This window comes from Purpureocillium lilacinum (assembly GCF_023168085.1).
Source record: "Purpureocillium lilacinum CBS 284.36 DNA, scaffold_5, whole genome shotgun sequence".
Classification (NCBI taxonomy): Eukaryota; Fungi; Ascomycota; class Sordariomycetes; order Hypocreales; family Ophiocordycipitaceae; genus Purpureocillium; species Purpureocillium lilacinum.
This window is the reverse complement of record NW_027072115.1, coordinates 1,605,039-1,631,524: the sequence shown is the minus strand read 5'-3', so window position 1 is coordinate 1,631,524 and position 26,486 is coordinate 1,605,039. Positions and strand designations below refer to the sequence as shown.

Below are 26,486 nucleotides of genomic sequence, written 5' to 3'. Positions count from 1 at the left end.
AACCGTCCGCATGCATACGGCGGCGATGGGCAATGAGAGACAGGCGCGCGGAAGAGAGTTCTGTTATAGGAAACCCGGTGTTCACCGCAGCGTGGCGGACAGAGGACTGACTCACTCGCAATCTGCACCCCGAGGCTAAAAGTAAACGCCCGGGAACTAAATACCTAATACTCCGTCGCCGGGCATGCCATGATGCTATAATTGGGGGATTGGAGGAGGCAATGTTCCAGTTCGCTGCACGGAGGCGTTGCCGCCGCCGCCGTCTCCAGCGGCATTGCGTCTTCCGAGATGCTTCTTCTGCGGCGGGCAATTTGACGGGGCCGAGTCAACCAGCGAGACAAGCGTGCCAATCTATTTTTTGCACATTAGTTGTTCGCGGGCTTGACCTCCTGATGGGGACGAAATGTCTTGGAATGTTGGCCATGCATTTTCCTTCTTCCTTGCGCCGGATCCATCCAGGTGCGGAGTCGCTGTTCATCAAGATGAGCGGGTCCCCACCGCCCGTGGACAGAGGCTGGGGTTGGTGCCAGCCATCCAGCGTCCCGGGTGGTTGGCTGTTGACGGACTGGCAGGTCGTCGTCTCTTGCACGCGGGCGCGCAGTCTTTAGGCTGTCAGCCAGGCTCTTTGGCTGTTGGACACCCCCGTCGCCTTCCAGCCACCGCCCAGCCCAGCCAACCCGCCCAGCTAGCAGGTGCTAACGTTAATATCAATGGCCGGTTGCTGCTGGCCGCCTTGCCCAGTCCAGGTACAGGCACCATGCTTCATCCGAGTGCTGTGATCAGCAGAGAGGCTGGTGTCCTCCGGGGCTGGTCGCGAAAATCGTCACCTCGGGCCAGTCGCGAACGACGGAGCAAGGGCCCTGCCGATGCTAGTCAGTAGACGAAGGAACAAATGAAGGAACAAATGGAGCACCGGCAGAAGGGCGGGCGTCGTGGTGGTGCTTTGGTGCTAGCAAGGTGGCCGTGGCCCATTGTCCGGAATGTCTCACCAGCCGTCTGCGTCCGTCGCAACCACAACAATCGTGCGAAACCGGCGGAGAGACATTTTTGTTCTTTTGTTTGGTTCGCCCCGCGGCTCTCCAACTTCGGTGCTTTCGCTGAAAAAAGTCCCATGCCATGGCTCCATGACTCCATGGCTCTAGGGCTCCGGGGTTCCACGTTGGGTTCGTGGGTTCGCGGGCGCCGCGTGCGTCGTCTTGTCTCTGGCTAAGAGACAAGCGAGGGACAAACGCCCGAAGCCCATGCACGTTGCAACCGTCGTGGTCGTCGCCGTCCACTGGCTGCGTCCCATCCGTGCGCCCATCCCTATTCATCAGACATGCTCGTCCATGTGAGCGAATGCGGTACGGCCCTGAAGTTTGGGCTTGACTCTGCGGTGCCAAGTTAGCTCCATCCCTCGTCCCTCCTGTTTCTCTGTGGCCATGTCCGTCGCCAGCCCCGGTTCCGTGCCAGCCACGCGCCTCGCAGACCCGGCCACGGCACTGGCCGCGCTCGTTTGGGCCTCCAGCGGTTCGTCGGACTCGGGACGGGGGAGGGAGGGGTGGCTGGCTCCATCGTCATTGTGGGATGCAATGCAGCATGGAGAAGGGGGAGAAGAAGAGGGGCCGAGGGTCTTGCTTGGTTGGGCTGCTCGTCCTTGTATGTATGCCAGTCTGTTAGTCGAGGCAACTGGCCGTTCCATCCATCGGTTTGCGAGCTGGCTTGCACGCGCGCATGCACACACGCATGCATGCATCCACCCCACGCATGCATGCACTTGCGCGCATGATGTGCGTCCAGAGAGGCATGCGTGTCTGTACATGCTCCGAAAGTGTGCAATCAATGTATTGTGCGGAGCACCTTGCTGCCCTCGACCTGCCGCCAAGGCGCAGACGGCGCCGCACCGGGCTGGGACTCTGTGCCGGCACCACCGTCGCTCGCCCTGGCGTGGCAGTCCTGTCCTGTGCCGTAGGGAACCCATCCATGGATGGCATGGCCGCCGGGGCCGGGCCATGGCTGGGTGCAGCCACGACGGCGCTGGCGTCCCCCCCTAGACGCCTGCAGCATCTGCTGTATTAAAGCTGAACGGCGGAGCCTGCTCGATCCGCAAGCCGTCCCATGCTGCCCCGGCCATCCGCCCATCCACCAATCCGTCCGTCTGAGTTTGGCTTGGTGTGCTTTGAGTTGGCCTGCCTGCGAAGGCACCGCTCGCGTGGTCTGGTCTGGGCTGGCTTGGTTTGTTGGTCTGACCGGGTCCGGCCAAGGATGACGATTTCGGGTATCGGCTCCATCTGGCGGAAAGATACAAAGAGGGCTGGGGCACCATCATCAAAGACAGTCTCTTGACTCGGGTCGCCTCCGTCCATCTGCCATTCCATTCCATCTTCGTCGTCGCCGTCGTCGCCGTGGTCGTCGTTGTCGTCGAACAAAGTCGCCAAAGGTCAGACTCGGGGAGAGACACAGTGTTCGAAAAGAAAAGATCCCTTCCACAACCAGACGATATTGCGAGATTCCATTAGTCCTTCCATACGGACTTTTACTCCTTCCCTGGCCTGCATCGTGCCTGCCTCGCTCACCTCCGCCTCCGCCTCCGCCTCCACCACCACCTTCCTCGTTCGCCTCGTCTTGTCTCGCCGTCGCTCCTGCCTGGCCTGACCTCAACTTGACTCGACTCGACTCGTCTTTGTCTCTCCGTCTTTGTCTCCGCCTCCTCCTCCCGTCTCTCACCACCACATCCTTCGCCTTCCTCCGATTGTCATCGTCCCTCGTCGTCCCTCATCTTCGTCTCCTACCCTCATCCCGCTTGCCTCGCCTGTCCCCCTTGCGCCATTCCCTCACGCCTCGCAGCACCCCAATCTCCCCGTCTTCCCATGCACTGCTTCCCCTCGGAGACAAGACAGAAAGAGTAGATCTTCCAAAAGGCACAGCCAGATTCCCGGCCGCCATCTGCAGCCTTTCACGCACTGCTACATACAACCGTGGTCAAACAAAGACCTCCTCTCTCAACAGCCGTGGACTTGTACATCGCTTTGTCCCAGGTATTAGGCACATACTCTGTCACCGACGGCTCCTCCTTTACATATCACGGAGCGACCGCTGCTCTATAGAGCCGAGCCACAGAACAATAGTCGTCGCCTCACGGCAACCATCGTCATCATGATGCATCGCCAACAGCAGCAACAACAGCAGCAGCAGCCGCAGCTACCCTCCTCAGCCCACACTCAACAGCAGCCGCAGCACCCCCAACTGCCGCCGCCGTACAACACGGCCACTATCATCAGTCGGCTCCACTTCCTCGCTCGCCACAACCCCCAGCTCGCTCAAAAACTTCATCAAATGGCCTTGCCGCTCTCGCCTCTTGTCCAGCTCACCACCGGCGCCGTACACCCGCACTTTCCTCGCACCGTTCTTCAGTTCTGGCTTCTCACCGACGACCAGCTCGAGTCCCTCGCCGCCTTCTACCACCAGCGAGATCAGTCGCCCTGGTCTGCGCAGTACCCGTGTCCAGTCGTCTGGCGCTCCGACCTGCCCCTCGAGGAGAAGCGCCGGCGCATGGGTCGCTTCATCGGCCTCCGAGGCTGCGGCGAGGATGAGCTCGGTGCTGGCGCTGGCGTCGACGGGTCCTCGGCAGAGGTGGCAGCCATGGTGGGCAGCATGCGCACCGAAGACGAGATTGCCGAGGAGGCGCGGTTTGCTGCAGCCGACGACGAGGTCTGGCGGCGGAAAATGAATCCCTGGTAGGGCTGGAATTGAGTCGCGCGAGCTCCGGGAGCTCCCAGGATCCCACGATCGGGGCAAGAGACGGAGCGGAGAAGGACAGCGTCGCATCTCGCTCCGCCTCTACCTCTTGACGTCCATGTTACGACTTTGGTTTGGATTCTCGTTCATACAGGCGGACCTGGGCTAGCCCCTGCGGTGCGCTGCCCTTGTTCCTCATGATTAGCATGTAGATATACGGCGTTCACCGGCACAGCATTGGGAGGTGGCAGCATTTTGGCCTGGCCCGATTTGGGCAACAGTCGGAGTCGGCTTTGCATAGAACAGACAGCAATGTCCAATCATATTTACTTCGACCAAATGTAAAATGTATGCACCTCCACGCCTCCAACGCCGCCCACGAACCCGGACACTCTCGGCTTCGGCTGTGCCCCACGGCCTCCCGAGTTCCGCATAGGCAGACATGACCACCGTTAGATCAATGACGACGCGCTTGGCGCGACCTCATTTGGCCGCGCACTCTATGGATGCTCGGACATGATGCCGCTCTAATCCGTCTCTTGCATGGCCCGCAAGCCCAAGCTCATTTCCTGCCCTTCTTGCCACCCTTGGCAGGCGTGTCAACCAGCACCGCGTCGTCCTCGCTGCCCTTGGTCGAGCCCTTCTCCGATTCGTCGAGCTCCTTCATGAACTCGCTCTGGATCTGACCCCGTCGCTTCTCCCACCACTGCTTCTCGGCCTCTGTCTGGGACTGGATCTCGTCGAGCCGCTGGCGGAGCTTCGTGTTGGCGGCGATTTCGTGGGCGGACTGGAAGATGGTAGGACCCCAGTTGGGGGCCAGGGCATTAGCCTAGGACAGGTCAGTATACATGCCGGACAGGTCTCATGCTGTGACGGCGACGCGGGCGCGTACCTCTTGCACCACATCTCGCAGCTCCTCCTCCATCTCCTTTTCGGCGCGCTGGAAGCGCTGCCACAGGTCGTCACCCACGCTGCCCCTCAGCAGCAGTGAACTGCAGGCCTGCTTGGCCGTCTTGATCTGGATGAGGCGCTCGATGTCCTCGACGGCGCGACGCAGCAGCGCCGCGCGGAGCAGGCTCTCGGGAACGCGCGGGGTCTTCTCGCCGCTGCCCGGCTCAGGGTTCATGTGCAGGAGTGAAAGGTACACGTTGCGCTGGAGGTTGGGGCCGAACCACGGGGCGAGGTTGGCGCTCTCGGCTGCGGCACGAACAGATGTTAGCAATGCCCGAGGCGGGTACGGTAGGCGGCACGCGAATCGGTGCACGCCGTCGCGAGAAATATCGTCACGTACCTGCCCTGCGCTTGCGGTAGATTGTGGAAAAGGTCATGAGGGCGCCGCCGAGGACGAGCAGGTAGGCAAAGGGAAGGGCGAGGCCCTTCCAGTCGATCTCGAACATGGCGGGCTGCGGTGCCGTTGCTGGCCGGGGAATAGGGGAGGGGATTGACTGGGCCGGAAAGGAGTTGACAGATCGTGTGCGTGCGGTGAACGAGTGTCGAGTGTGGCACGTCCGCGCGGTTGGCCAACGTGTGAAGTCGTGTGCTGGTGTTGCTGGTCGTGGTGGGTGATGATGGCTCGGCGCAAGTGTCCGTCCCCCATGTGCCAGCCTGGCCTGGTAACTTTTCTGGGTCGCCCACGGATCTGGCCAGGTTGCTGTAATTAGCGGAGCGCCTTCCTTGTCCTGTCCAGCAGTGGCAGGCGCGTGCCACAGCGGTGCCACAGCGCATCGTCCGGGCCGGAGTTTTTCCAGCACAGGTTGCTTACAAAGTGCGTTCGGTACGGAACACGGGACCCTCAGCTCCCGCCGCCACCGGCGCTGCCAGGCACCGCTCCGGCTGATGACGCTCCACAGGGAGCTCCCCAAAGCACTGCAGTCACTCGCAGAGCTGCATCATCCATCCACATCCGTCCGCAGCTCCGCAACCACCAACGTCGACGAACTTCCGCAGCTCGCCTGCAAACCCAAACCCGCCACCAACAAAGCGGACCGCGATTCACCTCACTTTTGCAGGGAGACGACACTCCAGTCCTGCCCAGAGCACCCTACAAAACGCATCTTCCAGCCTGGGCGGAACTTCAACTTCCTATCCCGTACCCCGCCAAGGCACTGTCAAACACCTGCCAACGCCCAACTTGCCCCGTCGCTTTGTCGCCCATCATGTTGCTCCGTCTGCGCGGGCCCGACGGCATGGCCCGCGTGACGTGCGAGACCAGCACGACATTTGGCGAGCTGGGAAAGCTGGTGAGCGAGCCGTCGGTACCACGTGCTGTTGTCAAGTGCTAACGAAGCAACACCACAGATGCTCCCCCAGCTGCCGGCCACCGTCGATCCCAAGACCATCACCATGTCCAACTCCCCGACTGGTGGAGACGCGAAGAGGCTAGCCGACATTGCCAACTTCAAGGTCGGCCAGATCGGACTCAAGTATGTTGGCTTCTGCCGCCGACCCTGTATCACCGGCGCTCCCGGGGCGGCACACCCCACTCCTATACCACCGTGCTGCTAACAAGGTCGCAAGGCACGGAGACCTCATATTCATCAGCTACAAGCATCTCGGCGCGGCCACGAACGGTGACGCTCCGGCGCAGGTGACGTCAGCAAGACTCAGCGGCAAGCCAGTCCTACCGACCGAAGACGTGCCGATCGACCCCAAGCCCGAGCGGATTTCGAAGCCTTGGGAAGTCATAAGGCAGTCTGCTCTAGATGACCGGTTAGACAAGCTCGACGGAAAGATTCCACGGGGTCGCGACCGCATGTGCCGCCATGGACCCAAGGGCATGTGCGACTACTGCCAACCCATGGATCCCTTCGACCCGGCCTACCTTGCCGAGAAGAAGATCAAATATCCTTCGTTTCATTCGCATCTCCGAAAGATCAACGCCTCTACGAACAAGCCTGAACTGGGAAGCTCATACATACCTCCCTTGGTAGAGCCGTTCTACAGGGTCCGGCGAGACTGTCCGACGGGCCATCCGCCGTGGCCAGAGGGTGTTTGCACCAAGTGTCAACCAAGCGCCATCACGCTGAACCCGCAGCCGTTTAGAATGGTCGATCACGTCGAGTTTGCGTCACCGTCCATCATCGACAGCTTCATCGATTCGTGGCGCAAGACGGGATCTCAGCGCATAGGATTTTTATACGGGCGATACACCGAGTACACCGAGGTGCCCCTTGGCGTGAAAGCCATCGTCGAGGCCATATACGAGCCACCTCAAGTCGACGAGCTCGACGGCATCACTTTGAACGCATGGGAGAACCAAAAGGAGATTGCCGAGGTGGCCAAACTCTGTGGCCTTGAGCCAGTCGGAGTCATCTGGACGGATCTCTTGGATGCCGGCCGCGGAGACGGCTCAGTCGTTTGCAAACGTCACGCCGACTCGTACTACCTCTCCTCCTTGGAAATCTGCTTCTCTTCGAGACTACAGGCTCAACATCCCAAGTCTTCCAAGTGGAGCGACACCGGCCGCTTCGGGTCTAACTTTGTGACGTGCATCATCACGGGCAATGAGCAGGGCGAGATCGGGGTATCGTCGTATCAAGTATCCAACGATGCCGTAGAGATGGTACGGGCGGATATTGTCGAGCCCTCGGCCGACCCGACAGTCATGCTCGTTCGCGACGAGGAAGAGGACGACGGGTCCGTCAGCCGTACGCGATATATCCCCGAGGTCTTTTACCGCCGGAAGAACGAATATGGCGCGAATGTACAAGAAAACGCCAAGCCTTCGTTCCCGGTCGAATACCTCTTCGTCACCTTGACTCACGGCTTCCCCGCCAACCCCAAACCGACCTTTTTGCAGACAGGCTTCCCCATCGAGAACCGCGAATACATTGGAGAAAGCCAGGAACACTCTGCGCTGGCAAAGGCGCTCAAGATGAGTCCTGGCATGAAGCCCAGCGATGGCTTCCAGGAGGTCTCGAATTTCCACCTGCTCTGCTTCCTGCATCAAATGGGAGTACTGTCCAAGGTCCGTGGCCATCCCTGCGACCCCGCTGCCATGTAAATGCAAGTCTACTCACCCGATTCTCACAGGATGAATTCGCGCTCTTGTGCCGGGTCGCCAGCCAGCACGACCTCGCCGACTCGTTCCAACTACGTTCCACGGAGGGCTGGCAAACCCTCCAGGCCATCCTCCAATCGACCGGTGAGCGCATCCCCAAGCGTCCGAGGGAACGCGCCGACGGTTCCGCGCCGTCGAACGACGTTCCTGCCCGCGGATCGGGTGAGCCCCTTACTAAACGATTTGCTGCCTTCAGGCTGAATGAGCGTCGCACACCAAGCGAGGGGCCGCCAGATGGAGACGGGCGTTGACCGTGCTCGGGGAATGGGCGCTGGCGGCGTGCTGCAGAGGGGGTTGCGTGACTGTTGCGTGTCGGGCGTTGGGCGGCGCTGGCGGCTTGACCGAAAAGGGCTTGAGGATATGCCCGAAGACGGATGCATTTAGACCGGAGCTGCGTGTTTGACCGGCATGACAACGCCTGATGGTGAATCTTGTTGTAATAGAACACTGATTCGCCAAGGGACCTGCTTTTGCAAGGCATGTCATTTCGGATTGCAAGGTGCCTGCAGGCTCTGGCCGACCATTGCCATACTTGTACATCTGGCCAGCTCGGTCCGCCGAAAGATGCCCGGCCCAAGGGACCGCTCCCAAGTCACTGCTCCCAAGAAATCTTGAAAGCTGGATCTATATGTCTGCGTAGGCACGGCGTGAGAGTGACCACTTCATGCATTACTGAGAGTTTCGCCATTCGTAAAGACGACTCTTGCTAGGTAGTTATCAAGCCCGACTTACCGCACCAGCAATACTAGCAACGAGAGGAAGGACAGCAACGAGAGGAAGGACAGCGACGAGAGGAAGGACAGTAAATAAGCACCACGATGCGGCCGTCTCGTCTCTCCCGTCTCTCTCGTGTCTTCGCTATAATGCTTAGAGCGTTCTCCACAAGGCCGACGCTTAAGATAGTCCCTATATATAACGCTTGTTCCTCTCGCGCCTTTAGTCCCCAGCAAGACTAGCACCACCGTTCATAGAGCACGGCGCTAGTATCTAATACTCTTCCTTAGTAGTCCACAAGGTTGCCACAAAGACCAGAATCACGAGTAGCGTCATCTACAGGGCCGAGCTCCCTTCCAGTATACATGGTGCGCCAGCTCATACCGTACCACGCGGTACTCGCAACCCACCTACCTACAGCCGCTCAGGTCCTTCTTCAAAGGGATATAACGCTCTCCCAGTCACGCCCCGCTAGAGAAGACGAGCATAAACCCTTAGCTTCGAGGTCACAATGTGCACTCTAGTCTCTAGTTCGATATCGTCTTACCCGGCTCCGGTTAACTCCTCGTATACTCTTCTTACGCCACTTATTCCTCTCGTTCCTTTCGTTCCTCTCGTGCCTCTCGCTCCTCCCGGTCCTTTCGTGCCTCTCGTGCCTCTCGTTCCTTTCGTACCTCTCATTCCTCTCGTGCCTTTCCTTCCTCTCCTTCCTGGCTCTGAAGCGGATCAGCTATAGCAGCGACCAACTATCCAAGACAGAACTGAACTCCCGAGAGCCAACATTCGCAGCCAAGATAGGAGAGCCGCGAACTTTCAGTACAGTTTCTCGCACTGGCAAAAGTCGGCTGGCTGGCTGACTGGGCCAGCGATGGTGACTCGCGAGAGTTGCCAGGGGCATTGAGATCGCTGTGGGGCCATGGACAGGGTGCCAATATTGCCTGCGGCACTTCGTACCCGCAGCGGCACCACCTCCCGCTCCGCAGATATCCACACCCATGACTATATCGCCGGCCTCGGCGTCCTCGCGGCGGGACCGACCTTTCAGTCATCGCTACTGGCGCGTCGACGATGACGGAAGAGTACCCTCTGGGTGGCCTCACCAGTTGCTATCCCGTGAGGTGGGATACATCATGGCGGTTGAGACCGGCTCAAGGCCAGTTACACCACGCATGCCCTCGCATGCGCTTCCAAGATCTACGCCGTCGCGTTGGAAAAAAGGGAGTCGGTCGTGTGCTCCATTGCCAAGACGTGGTGCTACTGACAGCGTCGCCGGGCACCTGACTGGCAAGGCCGCTCGCTTGGCGAGCTGGTCGGCAATTACTTGCACGTCATTACACGAGCTGCAGTGTCTTCTCGATCGTGTTGCGCCGGCGGGCTCCAGTGCAACCATCTTGGGCGGCCGTGTTGACCCAATTGGCCCGTCGGGGTGCCTGCGAGGCTCGAGAGGTGGTACGCAATACATGAGCATTACCATATTGTATCTCGAGCATCACCAAGGATGCTGAACCCTCGGCGGTTTGGCAGCTACCCGATTGAGCAAGGGCAGTAGGTTTGTCCCTTGTTGCGAGGCACGGGGCATCAAGGGCACCGCCAATTGTGTGGTTGCGGATTCACAGTGTGCCCTCATCATGGAGCGCCCATCGTTCTACGTACTCGCAGCGTTGGATCGCAACGTGCCATTAATGGAACCCGTCACTGGTAGGAACCTTGGGTGCATGTGAACCTGCAAAGAGCAACGCTGGAAATGGTAGGGCAACGGCAAGATCGAGCACGGCACAGCATGCTTCCTGGAGGGCAAGGAATAACTACCCGGGACAGGGACGGAACGGCCCCAGGTTTTCCAGGTTCCGAAGCTGGTTACCTACTGCATTGTTTGGTACAGCATTCGCACCGCAGTAACCACGGCGGCCACCTCAGCCTCTCCCGCACCGTTGCCGTCTCTGGCCCGACGGTCGATTATTTACCTGCCTATCTGCATTGCCGCCGCTCAGCCCGACTGACAATACATACTGTACTGCAAGTATACTAATTTCGCGGCTGGCTCGAGCGTCATTTTTTTTTTTTTTTTGCTCTTCCTCCCTCCCGCGCTGTGAAACTAAGAGGCTGCCCCCCCTCCTCCCCAACAATCAAGATCCGCCCAGGTCCCTCCCCCCTGCCTCTGCGGCCCTCTTTAGGCCGGTGGGACGCCCCCCAAGGGGCCCCCAAGCCCCCCTTATCTTATCGGTGACTCGTTTCCCTTCCCCGGACCCGGAGCTGCGTCCAGCGCTAGCGTGACCGTCCAGCCAGTCCTGTCAGTGGGGATCGCTTTTTTTCTCCAGGCCCTCCTAACTTTTTTCTACCGCCCGGCCGCCGCACCAAACCCGCGCTGCGACTCTCAACCCTTCTCCCCATCCCACCGCCCTCCGCATCGCAGCCACCCTCCCGCCCTGGCAGAGCCCCAGCACTCTCTCTATCGCCCTGCCGTCCGGATACCCCCAATTGACGCACACGAGGGCCAGGCTGTTTGCGGGACGGTGCAGTCGAAGCATTGAGCCCCCAGGGAGTCTGTCGCGATGCCGCCGAACATGGCTGCGCTCGCCGGTCGAGCTCCGGTCTTGCTCCGACATGGTCGCCGCGTGCCCCGATCTCTTCCCGCCCGCGCCTTCACCACCGCGTCCCTGAGGGCGCCGGGTCGCTTTTCTGAGTCTTCAGTCCTGCCCAAGCAGACGAAGCGCCTCGGCACAATTTCCATTGTGCGCCCCTACAGCTCCACCGCCGAGGCTGCCCCCAACCCCAAGGCCTACCTCGAGAGCGGCGTCATCAAGCCCAAGCAAAAGGTCGACGTCAAGAAGGTCCTTGTCATTGGCAGCGGTGGCCTGGCCATTGGCCAGGCTGGCGAGTTTGACTACTCAGGTGCGTTCTTGGCCTCCTCGCGTCGTCACGGTTGGCGACGCATCGCGACACCTCCCGTCTCATGACTCAATCCGGTAATTGAGCTCTCCGGCTGACCGCAACCCCGACACGCAGGATCGCAAGCCCTCAAGGCCCTCAAAGAGGCTGGCGTGGCCTCTGTTCTCATCAACCCCAACATTGCCACCATCCAGACCAACCATACCCTCGCCGATGAGGTCTACTACCTGCCGGTAACTCCCGAGTACGTCACCTATGTCATCGAGAAGGAGAAGCCCGATGGCATCTTCCTGTCCTTCGGCGGCCAGACCGCCCTGAACCTGGGTGTCGAGATGCAGCGCCAGGGTCTGTTCGAGAAGTACGGCGTCAAGGTCCTCGGCACCAGCGTCCGAACCCTCGAGCTCAGTGAGGATCGTGACCTGTTCGCCAAGGCCCTCGAGGAGATCAACATCCCCATTGCCAAGTCGATTGCTGTCGGCACGATCGAGGAGGCCCTCGACGCCGCCGAGAAGGTCGGCTACCCCATCATTGTTCGTGCTGCCTACGCCCTGGGAGGTCTCGGCTCCGGCTTCGCCAACAACGAGGAGGAGCTCCGCAACATGGCTGCCCGCTCCCTGACCCTTTCGCCTCAAATTCTTGTCGAAAAGTCACTCAAGGGCTGGAAGGAGGTCGAGTACGAGGTCGTGCGCGATGCGAACAACAACTGCATTACCGTCTGCAACATGGAGAACTTCGATCCCCTCGGCATCCACACTGGCGACTCCATCGTCGTCGCGCCTAGCCAGACGCTCAGCGACGAGGAGTACCATATGCTTCGCTCTGCTGCCATCAAGATCGTCCGTCATCTGGGCGTCGTCGGCGAGTGCAACGTTCAGTACGCCTTGCAGCCTGACGGTCTCGACTACCGCGTCATCGAGGTCAACGCCCGTCTCTCGCGATCCTCTGCTCTGGCCTCCAAGGCCACTGGCTACCCGCTGGCTTACACGGCTGCCAAGATTGGCCTGGGCCACAGCCTTCCCGAGCTCCCCAACGCTGTCACCAAGACCACTACCGCCAACTTCGAGCCTTCCCTGGATTACATCGTCACCAAGATTCCCCGATGGGACCTGTCCAAGTTCCAGCACGTCAAGCGCGACATCGGCAGCGCCATGAAGTCTGTCGGCGAGGTCATGGCCATCGGTCGTACCTTTGAGGAGTCTTTCCAGAAGGCCATCCGCCAGGTGGACCCCCGCTTCGTCGGCTTCCAGGGCGACAAGTTTGAGGATCTCGACTTTGAGCTGCAAAACCCCACCGACCGTCGCTGGCTCGCAGTCGGCCAGGCCATGCTCCACGAGAACTACTCTGTGGACAAAGTGCACGACCTGACTAAGATTGACAAGTGGTTCCTGTACAAGCTCCAGAACATCGTCGACTGCACCCGCGACCTTGAGGCCACCGGCAGCCTCCAGGGCCTCAAGAAGGACCAGATCCTCCAGGCCAAGAAGATGGGCTTTTCCGACCGACAGATTGCCATGGCCGTCAAGAGCACTGAGGACGAGGTCCGTGCGCTCCGTCTCAGCTTCAACATCCGTCCTTGGGTTAAGAAAATCGACACCCTGGCCGCCGAGTTCCCGGCGGACACCAACTATTTGTACACGACGTACAACGGCTCGTCGCACGACGTTACCTTCGAGGACAAGGGCACCGTCATCTTAGGCAGTGGTGTCTACCGCATCGGTAGCTCCGTCGAATTTGACTGGTGCGCCGTCAGCGCCACCCAGGCCCTCCGACAGATGGGTGAGAAGACAGTCATGATCAACGTGAGTCCAGAGCCTCGTCCTGTCTTGAGACATTACTAAATAAGACAAAAAGTACAATCCGGAGACTTATAGCACCGATTTCGATACGGCCGATAAATTGTATTTTGAAGAGCTCAGTTATGAGCGCGTCATGGACATCTACGAGCTTGAGAGCGCGTCGGGCGTTGTCGTGTCTGTGGGCGGACAGTTGCCCCAGAACATTGCCCTGCGCCTGCAGGAGACGGGCAAGGCCAGGGTCCTCGGCACAGACCCCAAGGACATCGACAAGGCCGAGGATCGCCAAAAATTCTCTGAGATCCTCGACAGCATCGGTATTGACCAGCCCGCCTGGAAGGAACTCACGTCGGTCAAGGCCGCCGAGGACTTCGCCGACGAGGTTGGCTACCCTGTGCTTGTCCGTCCTAGCTACGTCCTTTCCGGTGCTGCTATGACCGTCATCCGAAGCCAGGAGGACCTCAAGGACAAGCTCGAGGCCGCCAGCAGCGTCTCCCCCGACCACCCCGTCGTCATCAGCAAGTTCATCGAGGGCGCCCAGGAAATCGACGTCGACGGTGTCGCGTCTAAGGGTGAGCTGGTCATCCACGCCATCAGTGAGCACGTCGAGCAGGCTGGTGTCCACTCTGGTGACGCTACTCTGGTCCTTCCTCCCGTCAACCTCGACGACACCACCATGGGACGCCTCAAGGACATTGCCGAGCGCGTTGCCAAGGCCTGGAACATCACTGGTCCTTTCAACATGCAGATCATCAAGGCTGAGAACCCCGAGGGCGGCGAGCCTCTCCTCAAGGTCATTGAGTGCAACCTCCGTGCCTCGCGATCTTTCCCCTTCGTCAGCAAGGTCCTTGGCCAGAACTTCATCGATGTCGCCACCAAGGCCCTGGTTGGCAAGGATGTTCCCAAGCCTACCGATCTCATGGCTGTCAAGCGCGACTACCTTGCCGCCAAGGTTCCTCAGTTCTCCTGGACTCGTCTCGCCGGCGCTGATCCGTTCCTGGGCGTCGAAATGTCATCGACGGGTGAGATTGCTTGCTTCGGCAAGGACCTCGTCGAGGCTTACTGGACCTCTCTGCAGTCGACTATGAACTTCCGCATGCCCGAGCCCGGTGAGGGTCTGCTCTTCGGCGGTGACGTCTCCAAGACGTGGCTGACCCAGGTGGCCGACTACGTCGCTCCCCTTGGCTACAAGCTGTACGCCGCTGGCAACGATGTCAAGGAGTTCATCGAGTCTACCTGCAAGCACAATGTCACCGTCGAGGTCATTGAGTTCCCCAAGGAGGACAAGCGAGCCCTCCGTGAGGTTTTCCAGAAGTACGACATCCGCGGCGTCTTCAACTTGGCTCTGGCCCGTGGCAAGACGACTCTGGACGTCGACTACGTCATGCGCCGAAACGCCGTCGACTTCGGCGTTCCCCTGTTCATGGAGCCGCAGACTGCTATCCTCTTCGCCCAGTGCATGAGCGAGAAGCTGCCCCGTAAGGAGGGCATCCCGTCAGAGGTCCGACGATGGTCCGACTTCATTGGCGGCAAGCCGCTGTAAGAGACGGGCGGGCTGGCGTTGGTTTTGTAAGGCACATGTAGATAGATTGGAGTACGGAAATGGGAAAAGTTTCTATCACCACTCATATATGCTTTGCACTACGTGACTTATCGTGAAAGGAACGAAAGGAACGAAAGGAACGAAAGGAACGAAAGGAACGAAAGGAACGAAAGGAACGAAAGGAACGAAAGGAACGAAAGGAACGAAAGGAACGAAAGGAACGAAAGGAACGAAAGGAACGAAAGGAACGAAAGGAACGAAAGGAACGAAAGGAACGAAAGGAACGAAAGGAACGAAAGGAACGAAAGGAACGAAAGGAACGAAAGGAACGAAAGGAACGAAAGGAACGAAAGGAACGAAAGGAACGAAAGGAACGAAAGGAACGAAAGGAACGAAAGGAACGAAAGGAACGAAAGGAACGAAAGGAACGAAAGGAACGAAAGGAACGAAAGGAACGAAAGGAACGAAAGGAACGAAAGGAACGAAAGGAACGAAAGGAACGAAAGGAACGAAAGGAACGAAAGGAACGAAAGGAACGAAAGGAACGAAAGGAACGAAAGGAACGAAAGAATAAGAGGCTGACGGGACTCAATAAATAGCGACGTATTTATATAGGAGCAATAGCTGATAGTGAGAAACCTTTAAATGAAAGACGGCATGCCCTATGAAGTAGTGTTTTTCGAAGAATTGAATTGAGCACTATCATGACTACGGTGCTACTTTTTGAATTTAGAGTATGCCCGCCAAGTTTGCAGACGACTGTGGCGTCACACGGAGTGAGCAATAGTTTGCCACTCATCATTCTCGAAGACCACACGCAGCAGCATCCAGTTGCGTAGCCGTTGCTTGTATCCTCCCCAAGAACTGCGCCCGGTCGTTAGTCAAGGCGTTCATGGCGGCAAGACCAATGTTGAGACCAGTGTCGGTGTGGTCGATTGCCAGGATCCGAATGGACGTTGTGTTGTAAGTCAGTTCCCAGCAGCTGCCGCAACTTTCCGAGTCATAGCCCGCAATGACTTGGGCGCCTCCAATCATTGGGAACTTAGGAAGGTCGCCCAGTGTGCTGAAGCCGAATCTCTTGAGTCCATGCGGCCCGTCAGAGCAGGCGACTTTGTTCAGGGAGGTCGTTGAAACGTCATAAATCGGATCGTAGCTGACTAGTATCAGGCGATCAGAGGGATTTCAACCACGTTTATTTGAGCAAGACTGACCGCTCACGGTGCTGGCAGCCGAAGCTGCCATGGCCAGCGCGGCGGCAGTGAAGCATGCATAGAAACCCATATTTTGCGATGAGATGGTTGAGGAGTAGAGAATGCTCTGGTCCAAAGCGTGCTTGGGCCAAACTAGTTCGTGCAGGAAGGAAAGGGAGCCATGAATATTTACACATTTCCTGCTGCAGATCGCGGTGGATGATGTTCCCCGCCGTATTGTTTCAAAGCTTAGCTGCCCTTCGTTCACGCCCGCCATGGTGACGCCGGGCTAGACGTCGATGAGCTGCGGCCACTAACACCACCTCCCTTCTAGCTGCGTCAGAGCAATTGGAGATGAAGAGCGGACTGGGCAGGGGCGTACAGTCTCAGCAAGAAAGCTCTTGCCTTTTGACGCCAACATCACGTGCGGCAGGGTGCCACTCGCCGCTCCGGCGGAAGGAGCAAACGAGGTGATAACATTTCAGGCCTACCCACCTCCTACAAGGGACACATTTCTCCGAATAAACGCTGATCAAGCACTCTCGCCCTACACAGAGTGCTTTCTAACCGCTCGACACCACAATGGAACGACTGCCATATCCGTTAAAGGTACCAAACCGGTCGAGCATGGCGAGTCGAAGGGTGGCGCGCGGTCACCCAACGGTCGCACCTTTTGTCTCTCCTCCCTTGGATCCTCAGGACTACACCTCACCACGCACCCCAGCCGCCTGTTCTTCCATTGTCTCTCCCTGGATCTGCAGACATGCTCGCACACGAGACTGGCATTGGAAGTGACCGAAACTTGCTCGACAGCATCTTCACAACAGACTGCACCAGGTTCGAAGCTACCTCGCCCAAACAGGATCGTGGAAGACACGGGATTGCTCGTCACGATCTTATCACAGCAGCGCCACACTTTTTGAGGTCAATACCTCTCAGCAGCGCCGTGCCCATGCCGGATTCTATCGCGTCAATTCGACGTACAAGCTCGCGACTGGCGCCAATGTCGACGCGTGGCTCTGATGCTCCCTCTTATCGCGAAGCCAAGGAATGCACAGCGCGCTGCTGTCTTGACTCTTGACTCACCCGATGGCGACCACCCACCATGGGCTACCAAGTCTACTTTTCTAGTTAGTGGCAAAGTCCCAGAGGCGGGAAATGCCAACGATTCTTGCGAGGGCGGGCTCTTGTTGGTCCCTCCAAGCACTCGTGCCTGAGATCTTCATCGCAGTGCGTTCCATTGCGCGCTCACCCGCCACGTCCAGCGCGACAATTCGTGCAATTCCTGCCTCGATGGTGTTTCCGGCCTCGCATTTGACGCGTGAGGCCGGCCGGCACCCGAGACAGCAGCTTGAATGCAGACGAATGAAGCCATCTCATGAACACAACAAGAAAGGATGGTATAAGATACCTCGCGAACCTTCCGCTGCTGCGACCAACTGTCTCGTGCCCATTTGCCGTCTTGCTGCAAATATTCATCTCGACCCTTCCTGTTTCCCCCCAGGAGCGTCAGATCCTTGTTGACCATGAAGTCGGGTTTCGTCGCCCTTCTCGTGACCTGCCTCGCAGGGAGCGGCTTGTCTGCACCGACGCACAAGCCTGCGTCCCAGCTGAACCAGCGCGATGTCGAGGCGCTGCAAGACTGGGCAAAGCAAAACAATGACTCCCCTCTCACAGCTAGGGCTGCCCGGGATGGCATCGACATCCTCACCAACATGCTCACCAACATCTTCCATGGCCACCCCGAAAACAGCAGGAGCAAGAGACAAGCCGACGACCTCGATGACCCGGCGGAGGCGCTGGATGAGGAGGATGAAGAAGGGGATGGTCGAGTGGCAGGCGGCCTCACTGACACGGTCGACAATCTGACTGGAGGTTCGGGCGAAGGTCCGGCGCATCACCTTACCGACACTGTCGATGGTCTGATCGGAGACCAACCAGATGAAGCCCTGGAAGGCCTCACTGGCCCCGTCGGTGGCCTCACTGGAGCCATCCCCGGTGGCCCTATCCGCAAGACCCTCGACAACGCGCTCTCTCAGATGTCGAAACGCAACATGGACACTGACGCCAGCACAACCGACGAGATGCTGCAACGTCGTGTTGTAGGGCTGGCTCTTGGTATTGTCCAGAACATAGCCAAGGGAGCAGGCATCTTAGGCGGCCTAGGGGGCTCCAAGCGTGACGTTGCTGATATGACAATGCCGGTGGATAAACGACAACTCAGCGGCATCACCGATCAGCTTGGTCTGTCAGGAAATGAAGCATCAGGAAATGATGCTCAGGGCGTGCCTATCGTCCCTCTTAGCGGACCGCCATCGAACGGGATCAACGAAATGCCCAGCGGTGCTTCTACAGCTGGCAGTCGCCCCAAGGATGTGGCTTTCCCCGGTGGGTGGCCAGACGATCTCAACAGCATTGCAAATGACCCTACAAACACCGCCAATGGATTCCCAACCAAGAACCCCAAGCCCAAGAAGCAAGACAGCCCTCTAGGTGCCGGCTTGCTACACGGCTCCGTCCTGCCCGGCGTTCTGGCGAAGCGGGATGCCAACGAGCCCGAGGTCAACGAGAAGCTTGGGCTTGACACCCTACTTACCCTGATCAACAAGCGTGGGAAGCCACCAGGTGGTCTGGACGGCATCAAGGGCGGTGCGCCGGACCTTGGTCTGAGCGACGACCTCACAGGCGCTATCAGCGGCGGTAAGGGCAAAGACGCCGGCAACTTTCCTGGCGCCATCCGCCCGATCGCGGATCTGCTTGGACTCGGCAAGAAGGTCCCTACCGCAAACTTTAACGACCTGGGCGGAATGAGTGGCCTCAATGATGCTGAGGAAGCAAACGAGCTTGACAGCAACCCTTCGCATGTCATGGCCCGCCGCGGAGCCGCGGGCATCCCTGGCGACGTTGCAGGCATGGATGCGGCAACGAGCGACCTGAATGACCTGCCTGGCATCCCTGCTGGCCTCTTCGGCCCAAGCACGCATTCAAACAGCGCGCACAAAGGCAACGGCTTGACGACTGCTACCGGAAAGCCCTCGGACGTCATGGCTCGCCGAGTCACTTCTGGTACCCCTGGCGGTGTCTCAGGACTGGATGCGACGGCTACCGATCTGAACAAGCTCCCCGGCATCCCGGAAGGTCTTTTTGGTCCAAGCACCCATTCGAGCAAGGATGATGACCTCAATCTATCCGGAGGCCCTCGCTCGGGCTTCATGACCAGACGCCGAGTCTCGGGCATCCCTGGTAATGTTGATGGGATGGACGCCGCCACGGGCGACCTCAGAGACCTTCCTGGCGTTCCCGCCGGCCTTTTCGGACCCGAGAAGGACTCTGAGAGTGCCGCAAAGAACGACGACTCGGAGACGCCTGCCACCACTCGCGGATCCAACCTCGACGCGTCCCGCAAGGCTGGCGGCAGTGGCATCGACAACATCAACGCCAACATGGCTACTCCCTGGAGGGCGATGAAGAAGCCCAGCTGAAGTCGGCGGCGGGGATCGCGAGCATGGGCAAGGAACGGCGGGAAGCTACTTGTACTGGCAAAGGCGGTTGCAGCAGCCACTGTGACCTACAATGGTGGAAGCTGAAGCTGGGGGCAGTACAGACGAGGCGACGGATGGAGAGTCTTCACGATACCCATCTGTAACTGAACATTTCGGCGTGGCTATTCTTGGATTTGATGTATTACCTAGCTTTCGGATCTTGACGTAGAAAATTTTGTCGATTTGAGCATGCCCCTGAAAGCCAAGGCAAAAGCATGGACGAGAAGCACATGCGAGAAGTGTGCACAATCGAGACGCGACGAGCATGTTTTGAGTTCCTAGGCGCGTTGGCGATACCACGAATGGAGGCTGGCACTGAGTCGTGGCGGGCCTGAGACATCCAAGGGACGAATGTTTCGACCTTGAACGTGGCTGGCAAACGACATTTGCGCGATTGCCATCATGGCCGGTGTTTAGACAAGTCACAATTGAATCCCGGCTCCCGACGCCGGTTAACTGGCAAGGTGAAGGTTATGCCGCTTAGTACGGAGTGCTCGCAGATTATGTTGATAGTTGTCAGTGCCTGGGTATACTAAGTAACATCCTCGGTGTAAGTCATAATCCGCCCCTCCGCTCACATCCCCTAAGCAGGCTGCCCGTCCGATAGCAGCCTACAAATCCAGAGTCTGGAAAATCGCTTGGTGAAGAAACTGCGGATATACGCTCTTCATGTGCCAGCGCTGGCGGCACCAGATGATGGGCCCTTTGCCCGCGGGCTTCTCTTGAGAGTCGTCTTTAGCCGGCGGGCCTGCATCTCCGCCTCCTGCATTTCTCGGAGCAGGTCTGGCAGCACGCGCTCCTCTTCCTCTGGCGACTCAGCCAGCGCAAGCGCCAATATGGACGCCTCGCCCCGCGGTTCGATCCTACGCGTGGCTGTCGCCGTTGTCGTCGTGGTAGTTGCAGTCGTCATGGTAGGGGTTGCGCTCGAGGACGCGATTTCTGCCTTCTTTGACTCTTTTTTGCTGTGTCCGCCGGCGGTACTGCCTTTTTCTCTTTTCCTGTCCTCTCCCTTCTTGTCTTTTCCTTGGCATAGACAGAACAGCGTCATGGTGATGGCGAGCGTCGGCCGCCAAGGCGCGGCGGTTCGTGGTGCTTCCAGCGTGCGAGTAGAGTTCAGAGCTGCAAACAAAGCGTGAGAAAGGCGTCATATCGAGTGCTGCTCCAAGTAGGGTGCGGCCATAATCTGGATGTTTCCAGCAGTTCACAATATAATCTTGCAGCCTCGTCTTTGAGTGATAGACTCCCCAAAATCCCCGAGCAGGTTGTGAGAAGGAGCCGTGTAGAGTCGAAACCGCGTTCACGAACGCTCTCCGGCCACTGACTCACTGAAGTCGCGTGATCCCGACGGACGCTGAGCGAGGTTTGTCCTGTCCCCGTGCTGCGAGCGCAGTAAGATCATGATGGCATGAAAGGAGTCGGTGACGCCGGCGCATTCTTTGTTCGCGAACTGAGTCTTGCTTTGTCGTGAACGGCATGCACACAGTGGCTCGTGGCAAGCACATGACGCCTATATGATTAGTGTAGGTCCCATCTTCGGTTGCCGAGAGGTCGTCGCGAATATTCGCTTGCTGCCGATCTTTGTTTGTGCCTTTGAAGACCCAACCACTAGCACTCTCCTAGTCGCGTTGATCGAGCCTCACTCAGTAACGCCCTCTCAACCTCAGACCAATCACCAACAACTAGTCTTGTACGGCGTCGAGATATCGAGGCGGCTGAAAGTGCTGGTGAGATGTGTCATAATGTCGAATACTACTCCTGCGGGCACATGGTGCGTCGCCGCACAAAGTGCACGATGAGGTCCCGCCCCAGCTTCCTCCGTTCGCTTGCGCGCGCCGTCTTCCCGCGAAGGCCGTGCAGCCAACTGACGGGGGAAATCTTCCGCAAAAAGCGCTTGTGTCCAGTCTGCGATCGCAAAGGGGGATCGCATCCTAGGGGCCAGGATGGACCGCTGCGCCGTTTACCGGTGTCGCCCAGGGCCCGCCGTGAGGCACATTCCGCCACGCGGACCGTGCGTGACGAGCAAGCTGCACAAGGGCCCTATGAGCTGAGTTCACATGAAAGCCGGGAGAGGCGAAACTCGCGAGGCGCGCCCGAGACGCGCCATCGGCGACCTCAGTCGACGAACATGCGTCATCGTCAGAGCTCTCCGTCGCGAGGGGAGGATTATTTCAAGCATGGCAAAGTCGACAGACAGCCAAGATCAGGCAGTGAAACCCTGAACATGATATCAGGTAAGTCACTCCGAACACATTCTCGAGAGGGCTTCCAACACACGTGTGCAGAGACGTATGAGCTTGATGGTGGCTCAAGTCGACCTTCAAGATCCGGTCACCGAAACAGGTTTCGCAGCCGGAGGCCAGTGCAAGCTCCGCGCCACGTCTTTGGAGGCGACCTTGAGGCTGCACTCAACGACGCCATCGAGGACTGGCAACCGAGAGAGCGCTCAAGGCCGTCCCGTCGTAGATGTCGATAAGCATTAGGCAGAAGGCGTCACGAGAGGGACCATGTTTTTCTCCGGAGGATTGACTGATTCGTAGGCCGCTCCGACGGCAAGGATATCGGAGAGGCGGGGGGTCCGGGTCCAAGATTGCAAACAACGGCCAGCACGGGACGAGATGGGTTGGATGGGGTATGATTTGGTAGAGTGAGCTGGTTCACAAATACAACAGCAACGACCTGTGCTGCGGTCCATCAAGAACTGTTTGAGATCATACAGCGTGCCTCCATTTTGCCTATACTGGACAGAGATTATGCCGAGCGGTAAAGGCCGTCGGCGAAGACGGAACAGTTGCACGGATTCGGTTCCATCGGTTCATGGTCGCATTGGGGTGAGGGCCAGCTTGGCCGCGCGGACGAACGCCAGGAGAATGAGTTTTTGTCTAGGGTTATAGCGACCGCGGGAGCTGACATGTGTCGGATGAAACGCGGCTCCCCGAGCATGCTAGGGACGGCTTCTAGTGCTTGGACGAGCCATGGTCGTCTTCCAGAGGTAAATCATGGCCTGCGAACCACTAGTAGACGACGTAGGATGCCTCGGGAGGGGCAGTCGCCTATTGGGCCTTGCCGTTCTTGGATTCGGCCTTGAACTTGGCAATCTCGACCTGGACCTGCTTCTCGACGCGTGTCTGCAGCTCCTTGCGATAGCCGAGCTTGAAGAGGACCTCGAGCCAGACAAACATGGGGGCGAGGAAGATGGCCTGGACGAGGTTGTCGAGCAGGGCGGGCGCACGGCCCTCAAAGGCGCCATGGCCAATGAACTGGGCGATCCACGAGACGACGTGGACGATGAGGGCGAGCTGGAAGGTGGCCTTGGGGTCCTCGAGGCGCATGTGATTGGCGAAGGCGGTGCTGCCGACGCAGAAGGCGGCCAGGACGAAGCCGGCGACGGGCTCGAGCAGGATGTAGAGCCCCGCGTAAAGCAGCGCGGCGATGGTGCCGAGGTTGAGGTCGAGATACGGGACGGTGAGCCACGCGGGGAGGTGGATCAGGGTTCCCGTATATGTGGCCTGAGGCAGGGCTTGGTGGTGAGCAGGGACGACGACCGACGAGCCAAACGGGCCTCGGAGGGAGAGCCGAGACGCACCATGCAAAAGGCAGAGACGAGGATGAGCGGCACGCAGACCATGTGAATGGCCACGTTGACCGAGTTGTGGTGGTAGGCACCATACTGGAGTGGACGTCAGCCAGTGCGACTGAGTGAGTGTTGGACGCGGCGACGGGCGAGCAAACAACTGCTCGCACGTGCAGGGGCCGGCATACGAAAGTGAGGTGCTTCTCGAGGTCCAGCGACATGTTGGGCGGGTGAGGCGGGTTTGATGGCGCTCTCGGGCGGGGGCCGGTATGGTGAGCAGTTGAGGCTCGAGGGGCGTCGGGAAGACGAAAATGTTGAATGGCGGGTGAGCTGAGGCCGTGAAGACGATGTCGGGGGGGACGAGAGGAGACGGCAGCTTCAAGAAATCCGGGCCAAGGCTCGAGATGTGAGCGCGTCGCGAGTGAGCGTGACAGGTGCCTGCGAAAACGAAATGGCAGGGTTGCCTTTGGGTCGGGGTTGCGCGCGGTGCATGGGGGGATTTGACGGTCGGATGGATTGGGCGGCCGGCCACGGATGGAGGGGAGGGTTGGAGATGGATGGATGGATGGCGGCGGCAGCACCTCATCGGTGCAGCTGCCCCTCAAGGCTTGGAGCTTGTCCCCCCACAGTCAGTGAGCTGGAGGTCTGTGGTGGTCCCGCCCAACGCCTGACAGGGGGCACCACCGCTGTAAGGCAGTGCTGTCCCACCCACCCGTATTGAAGCTGCTAGCGCTCAACCGGCAGCTGCTGGCGGTGGCCCGCGGGTGCCTCAGTGGATGCCGCAACCTTAACTAGCGGGCGGGCAGCCCGTCAAGCCCGTGCAAGACGGGTGGGTGCCTCGGATCAACCATCTGCACCGGGCTCGTGACGACTGGGCCATGCATCTGCCACAGGGGCCCGTGTTCGCCGTCAGCACATCCAGACTTCCCGCGGACGTCAAGGAGACTTTGCAGGTAGAGCGGCAGGGCCCGTGGCGCGCAGCACTTCCAACTTGCGTCTCACGCGTGCATGCTCACGGCGGCGCGGACCGAGGCGCAAGGCAATGCGAGGCCGCAGCAAAACGGGCTCAGCGCGCCATCTCCCGCGTCGTACGACATGCATGCGTCTTGGCCCGCGGCATCGACAAGAACAAGGTGTCTCTCTGCAGCCTGAACTGGTGTTGGCCCGTGCAGTCCCAAATCTCCTTGCCAGGGTTTCCTGCTGGGGTGTGTAATGCCCGGTCTCCCAGCTCCAGTTCCGGGCACCAGGGACCACCATGTCCAGCTTGCCCTGTCCATTCTCGTGGGAGTCCCGGGCTCCAGGGCTGCCCTACGGGCCGATTCCTGGGCATCTGGGGTAGCCGCCCGGAGGGTTAGGCGTGGGCCGGCAGCCCTGGCAACCCGCTAAGCGCCCTGCTGACAGGCACGCCGGGTTGGGTAAAGGGTCCGGCACACGACTTCCTCCTGCCTTGAGCGTAGTCCGGGCAAGTGGCTCAAATGGCAATGCCCAGTCGACACAGTTCATGATCCTTTCCACTCCTGCAGTGCCTGGGGCGCGTCGCATCGCTACACAGCCACCAGGGCATGATGCATAAACCACCTGGAACCAGTCCCGGATATTCAGGCACAGCACTACCTGCTACGAAGTGGGCTAAGAAGGTCGGGTGCCTTGTCCGTGGAATTCCCCAGCCACAGCACTGGACCCCCTGGAGGGTCAGGCAAGTCAGGCCACCTGCAGCTGGAGCTGTGCCGTGGCAAGCGGGCCCAGCTTACTACTACCGGGCATGGAACGTCCCACCGCCAATGGACAAGGGGTCGGCCTGCTTACCTCAGCGCTGTGGCGCATGAGATTTCAACCATCTGCCTCCGTGCATCACGATGCGCAGCCCTTTGCCTCAGCCTTGTCGCGCGCTCAACCCACCACCTCCGTTCCAACACCCCGCAGACAACTCATCTCCCTGTCGGGGAGCCAGGAGTGCACGTCTCGAGGCGGCGAGACTCCCTGCAAACTTCCGCGTCTGCGTCCCGCCTCGCCTCTCCTTTCTACCGGCGCGGTCCGCCCCCGACGGCCACCGGTCTCGACAACAATCGGATCGCCGAGCTGTCTAACCCAGCGAGCCTCCGATCCGGGCGCGTCAGACGTCGATTCCTCGACATCTCGAACGGGTAATTGGCGGTCGGAGTCGCTTGACGCCACCATCTTCGCAGCTCGAAGCCGTCGACACGCGCAGCCGAGGCGTCGTCGTCGCAACAGTCGCCCAGCATGTTCTTTCTCTACAACATGGAGCGCAGGGTCACCCTGCACCCCTCCTATTTCGGCCGAAATATGCACGAGCTGGTGACCAGCAAGCTGCTGAAGGACGTCGAGGGCACCTGTGCCGGCAGCTACTACATCATCTCTATCATGGACACGTTCGACATTTCCGAGGGTCGGATTCTGCCGGGCAATGGGCTGGCCGAGTTCACGGTCGGGTATCGAGCGGTCGTCTGGCGGCCGTTCAAGGGAGAGACGGTGAGGCAGCGGCGCTCAGAACGCTTAGAGAGAAGGAGGTCGCTGACGATGGCAAGGTCGATGCCGTGGTGTACTCGATCAACCCGCAGGGTTTCTTCGCCCAGGCTGGGCCACTGCGTCTTTTTGTTTCGGCGCATGTGCGTACATTTGGTCCTGTTGCCTCACCATGACCTGGCTGACGATGTGAAGCTGATTCCGAGCGACATCAAATGGGACCCCAACGCCACACCGCCACAGTTCACTAACAATGAGGACACTGTCATCGAGCCCGGGACACACGTGCGGGTCAAGATCATAGGCACCCGTACCGAGGTTGGAGAGATGTGGGCGATTGGCAGCATCAAGGAGGACTATCTCGGGTACGATGCGGCGCTCGTGTGTCCGGGAGAACGACTTGACGCTAATGGAGATTCTGCAGATGCCTTCAGGACTGAGGCTGATGTTGTCGAGGCGGAAGGCCCCGGGGCGCACATTATGCTGCCAATACCGGGGTCGGCTACGGTGCCTGGGTTGAGGAGGGCCCGAAAAGAAAGTATAGACTGGCGCTGGCGAAGTGTTGCCGGACACGGCTTTCTTGCGACAAGGGCATGCGTGGTGAACTGACTTCATCATACATCGGCTCTTGGTGGTGGTCCTTTCACGCATTGGCCGCAGAGCATAGACTGGAACAGGCGGAACACCGTCCGGCGCAAAGGATGCGAGAACGACGCGTGCTGGTTGGCTTTTGGAAGGAAGACCAACAGCAACTGTACCTACAGCGGAAGCGACAAAGGCACTCTGGAATGGACCAGAGCTCGCCAGACAGCGATGGTCTGCCGGCGTCGCGTTTTCAAGGCGAGGGTTCGCTGCGAGCCCGAGGTCGCGGAGCGGACACGGCCTTGATGTATTACGAACACGTCTAGAGACTAGACCTAACTACGCAAGTTTTATTGACACGTCTCGGGCGCCTTCTCGCGAGACCGGGCCGGCCGCGGGTG

At 59.2% G+C, this 26,486-nt stretch overlaps 9 protein-coding genes across 9 annotated transcripts; 5 read left to right on the top strand and 4 right to left on the bottom strand.

The window, feature by feature from the left end:
• Window positions 1-3,135: 3,135 nt before the first annotated feature.
• On the top strand, window positions 3,136-3,720 carry PLICBS_007086 (uncharacterized protein; the record flags this gene model as incomplete). Its single annotated transcript, XM_018320483.2, has 1 exon — window positions 3,136-3,720. The coding sequence occupies one exon, from the start codon at window positions 3,136-3,138 to the stop codon at window positions 3,718-3,720; it is 585 nt and encodes a 194-aa protein (XP_018180380.2).
• Window positions 3,721-4,279: 559 nt separating this feature from the next.
• On the bottom strand, window positions 4,280-5,114 carry PLICBS_007085 (translocation protein S66; the record flags this gene model as incomplete). Its single annotated transcript, XM_018320482.2, has 3 exons — window positions 4,280-4,546; window positions 4,610-4,914; window positions 5,009-5,114. The coding sequence occupies 3 exons, from the start codon at window positions 5,112-5,114 to the stop codon at window positions 4,280-4,282; spliced, it is 678 nt and encodes a 225-aa protein (XP_018180379.1).
• Window positions 5,115-5,873: 759 nt separating this feature from the next.
• Window positions 5,874-7,720, top strand: PLICBS_007084 (nuclear protein localization protein 4; the record flags this gene model as incomplete). The annotated part of the gene is made up of 3 exons (XM_018320481.1): window positions 5,874-5,957; window positions 6,016-6,140; window positions 6,235-7,720. 3 exons carry the CDS (start codon window positions 5,874-5,876, stop codon window positions 7,718-7,720), a joined length of 1,695 nt encoding a protein of 564 aa, XP_018180378.1.
• Window positions 7,721-11,055: 3,335 nt separating this feature from the next.
• Window positions 11,056-14,716, top strand: PLICBS_007083 (carbamoyl-phosphate synthase (glutamine-hydrolyzing) cpa2; the record flags this gene model as incomplete). Its single annotated transcript, XM_018320480.2, has 3 exons — window positions 11,056-11,383; window positions 11,498-13,179; window positions 13,232-14,716. The coding sequence occupies 3 exons, from the start codon at window positions 11,056-11,058 to the stop codon at window positions 14,714-14,716; spliced, it is 3,495 nt and encodes a 1,164-aa protein (XP_018180377.1).
• Window positions 14,717-15,514: 798 nt separating this feature from the next.
• PLICBS_007082 (uncharacterized protein) lies at window positions 15,515-15,997 on the bottom strand (the record flags this gene model as incomplete). The annotated part of the gene is made up of 2 exons (XM_018320479.2): window positions 15,515-15,873; window positions 15,928-15,997. 2 exons carry the CDS (start codon window positions 15,995-15,997, stop codon window positions 15,515-15,517), a joined length of 429 nt encoding a protein of 142 aa, XP_018180376.2.
• A 1,435-nt stretch (window positions 15,998-17,432) lies between these two features.
• On the top strand, window positions 17,433-19,388 carry PLICBS_007081 (uncharacterized protein; the record flags this gene model as incomplete). Its single annotated transcript, XM_018320478.2, has 1 exon — window positions 17,433-19,388. One exon carries the CDS (start codon window positions 17,433-17,435, stop codon window positions 19,386-19,388), a length of 1,956 nt encoding a protein of 651 aa, XP_018180375.2.
• Window positions 19,389-20,115: 727 nt separating this feature from the next.
• PLICBS_007080 (uncharacterized protein) lies at window positions 20,116-20,496 on the bottom strand (the record flags this gene model as incomplete). The annotated part of the gene is made up of 1 exon (XM_018320477.2): window positions 20,116-20,496. One exon carries the CDS (start codon window positions 20,494-20,496, stop codon window positions 20,116-20,118), a length of 381 nt encoding a protein of 126 aa, XP_018180374.2.
• A 2,002-nt stretch (window positions 20,497-22,498) lies between these two features.
• On the bottom strand, window positions 22,499-23,240 carry PLICBS_007079 (uncharacterized protein; the record flags this gene model as incomplete). Its single annotated transcript, XM_018320476.2, has 3 exons — window positions 22,499-22,954; window positions 23,032-23,115; window positions 23,208-23,240. 3 exons carry the CDS (start codon window positions 23,238-23,240, stop codon window positions 22,499-22,501), a joined length of 573 nt encoding a protein of 190 aa, XP_018180373.1.
• Window positions 23,241-25,260: 2,020 nt separating this feature from the next.
• Window positions 25,261-25,943, top strand: PLICBS_007078 (DNA-directed RNA polymerase II subunit; the record flags this gene model as incomplete). Its single annotated transcript, XM_018320475.1, has 4 exons — window positions 25,261-25,509; window positions 25,566-25,646; window positions 25,699-25,868; window positions 25,928-25,943. 4 exons carry the CDS (start codon window positions 25,261-25,263, stop codon window positions 25,941-25,943), a joined length of 516 nt encoding a protein of 171 aa, XP_018180372.1.
• Window positions 25,944-26,486: the final 543 nt, after the last annotated feature.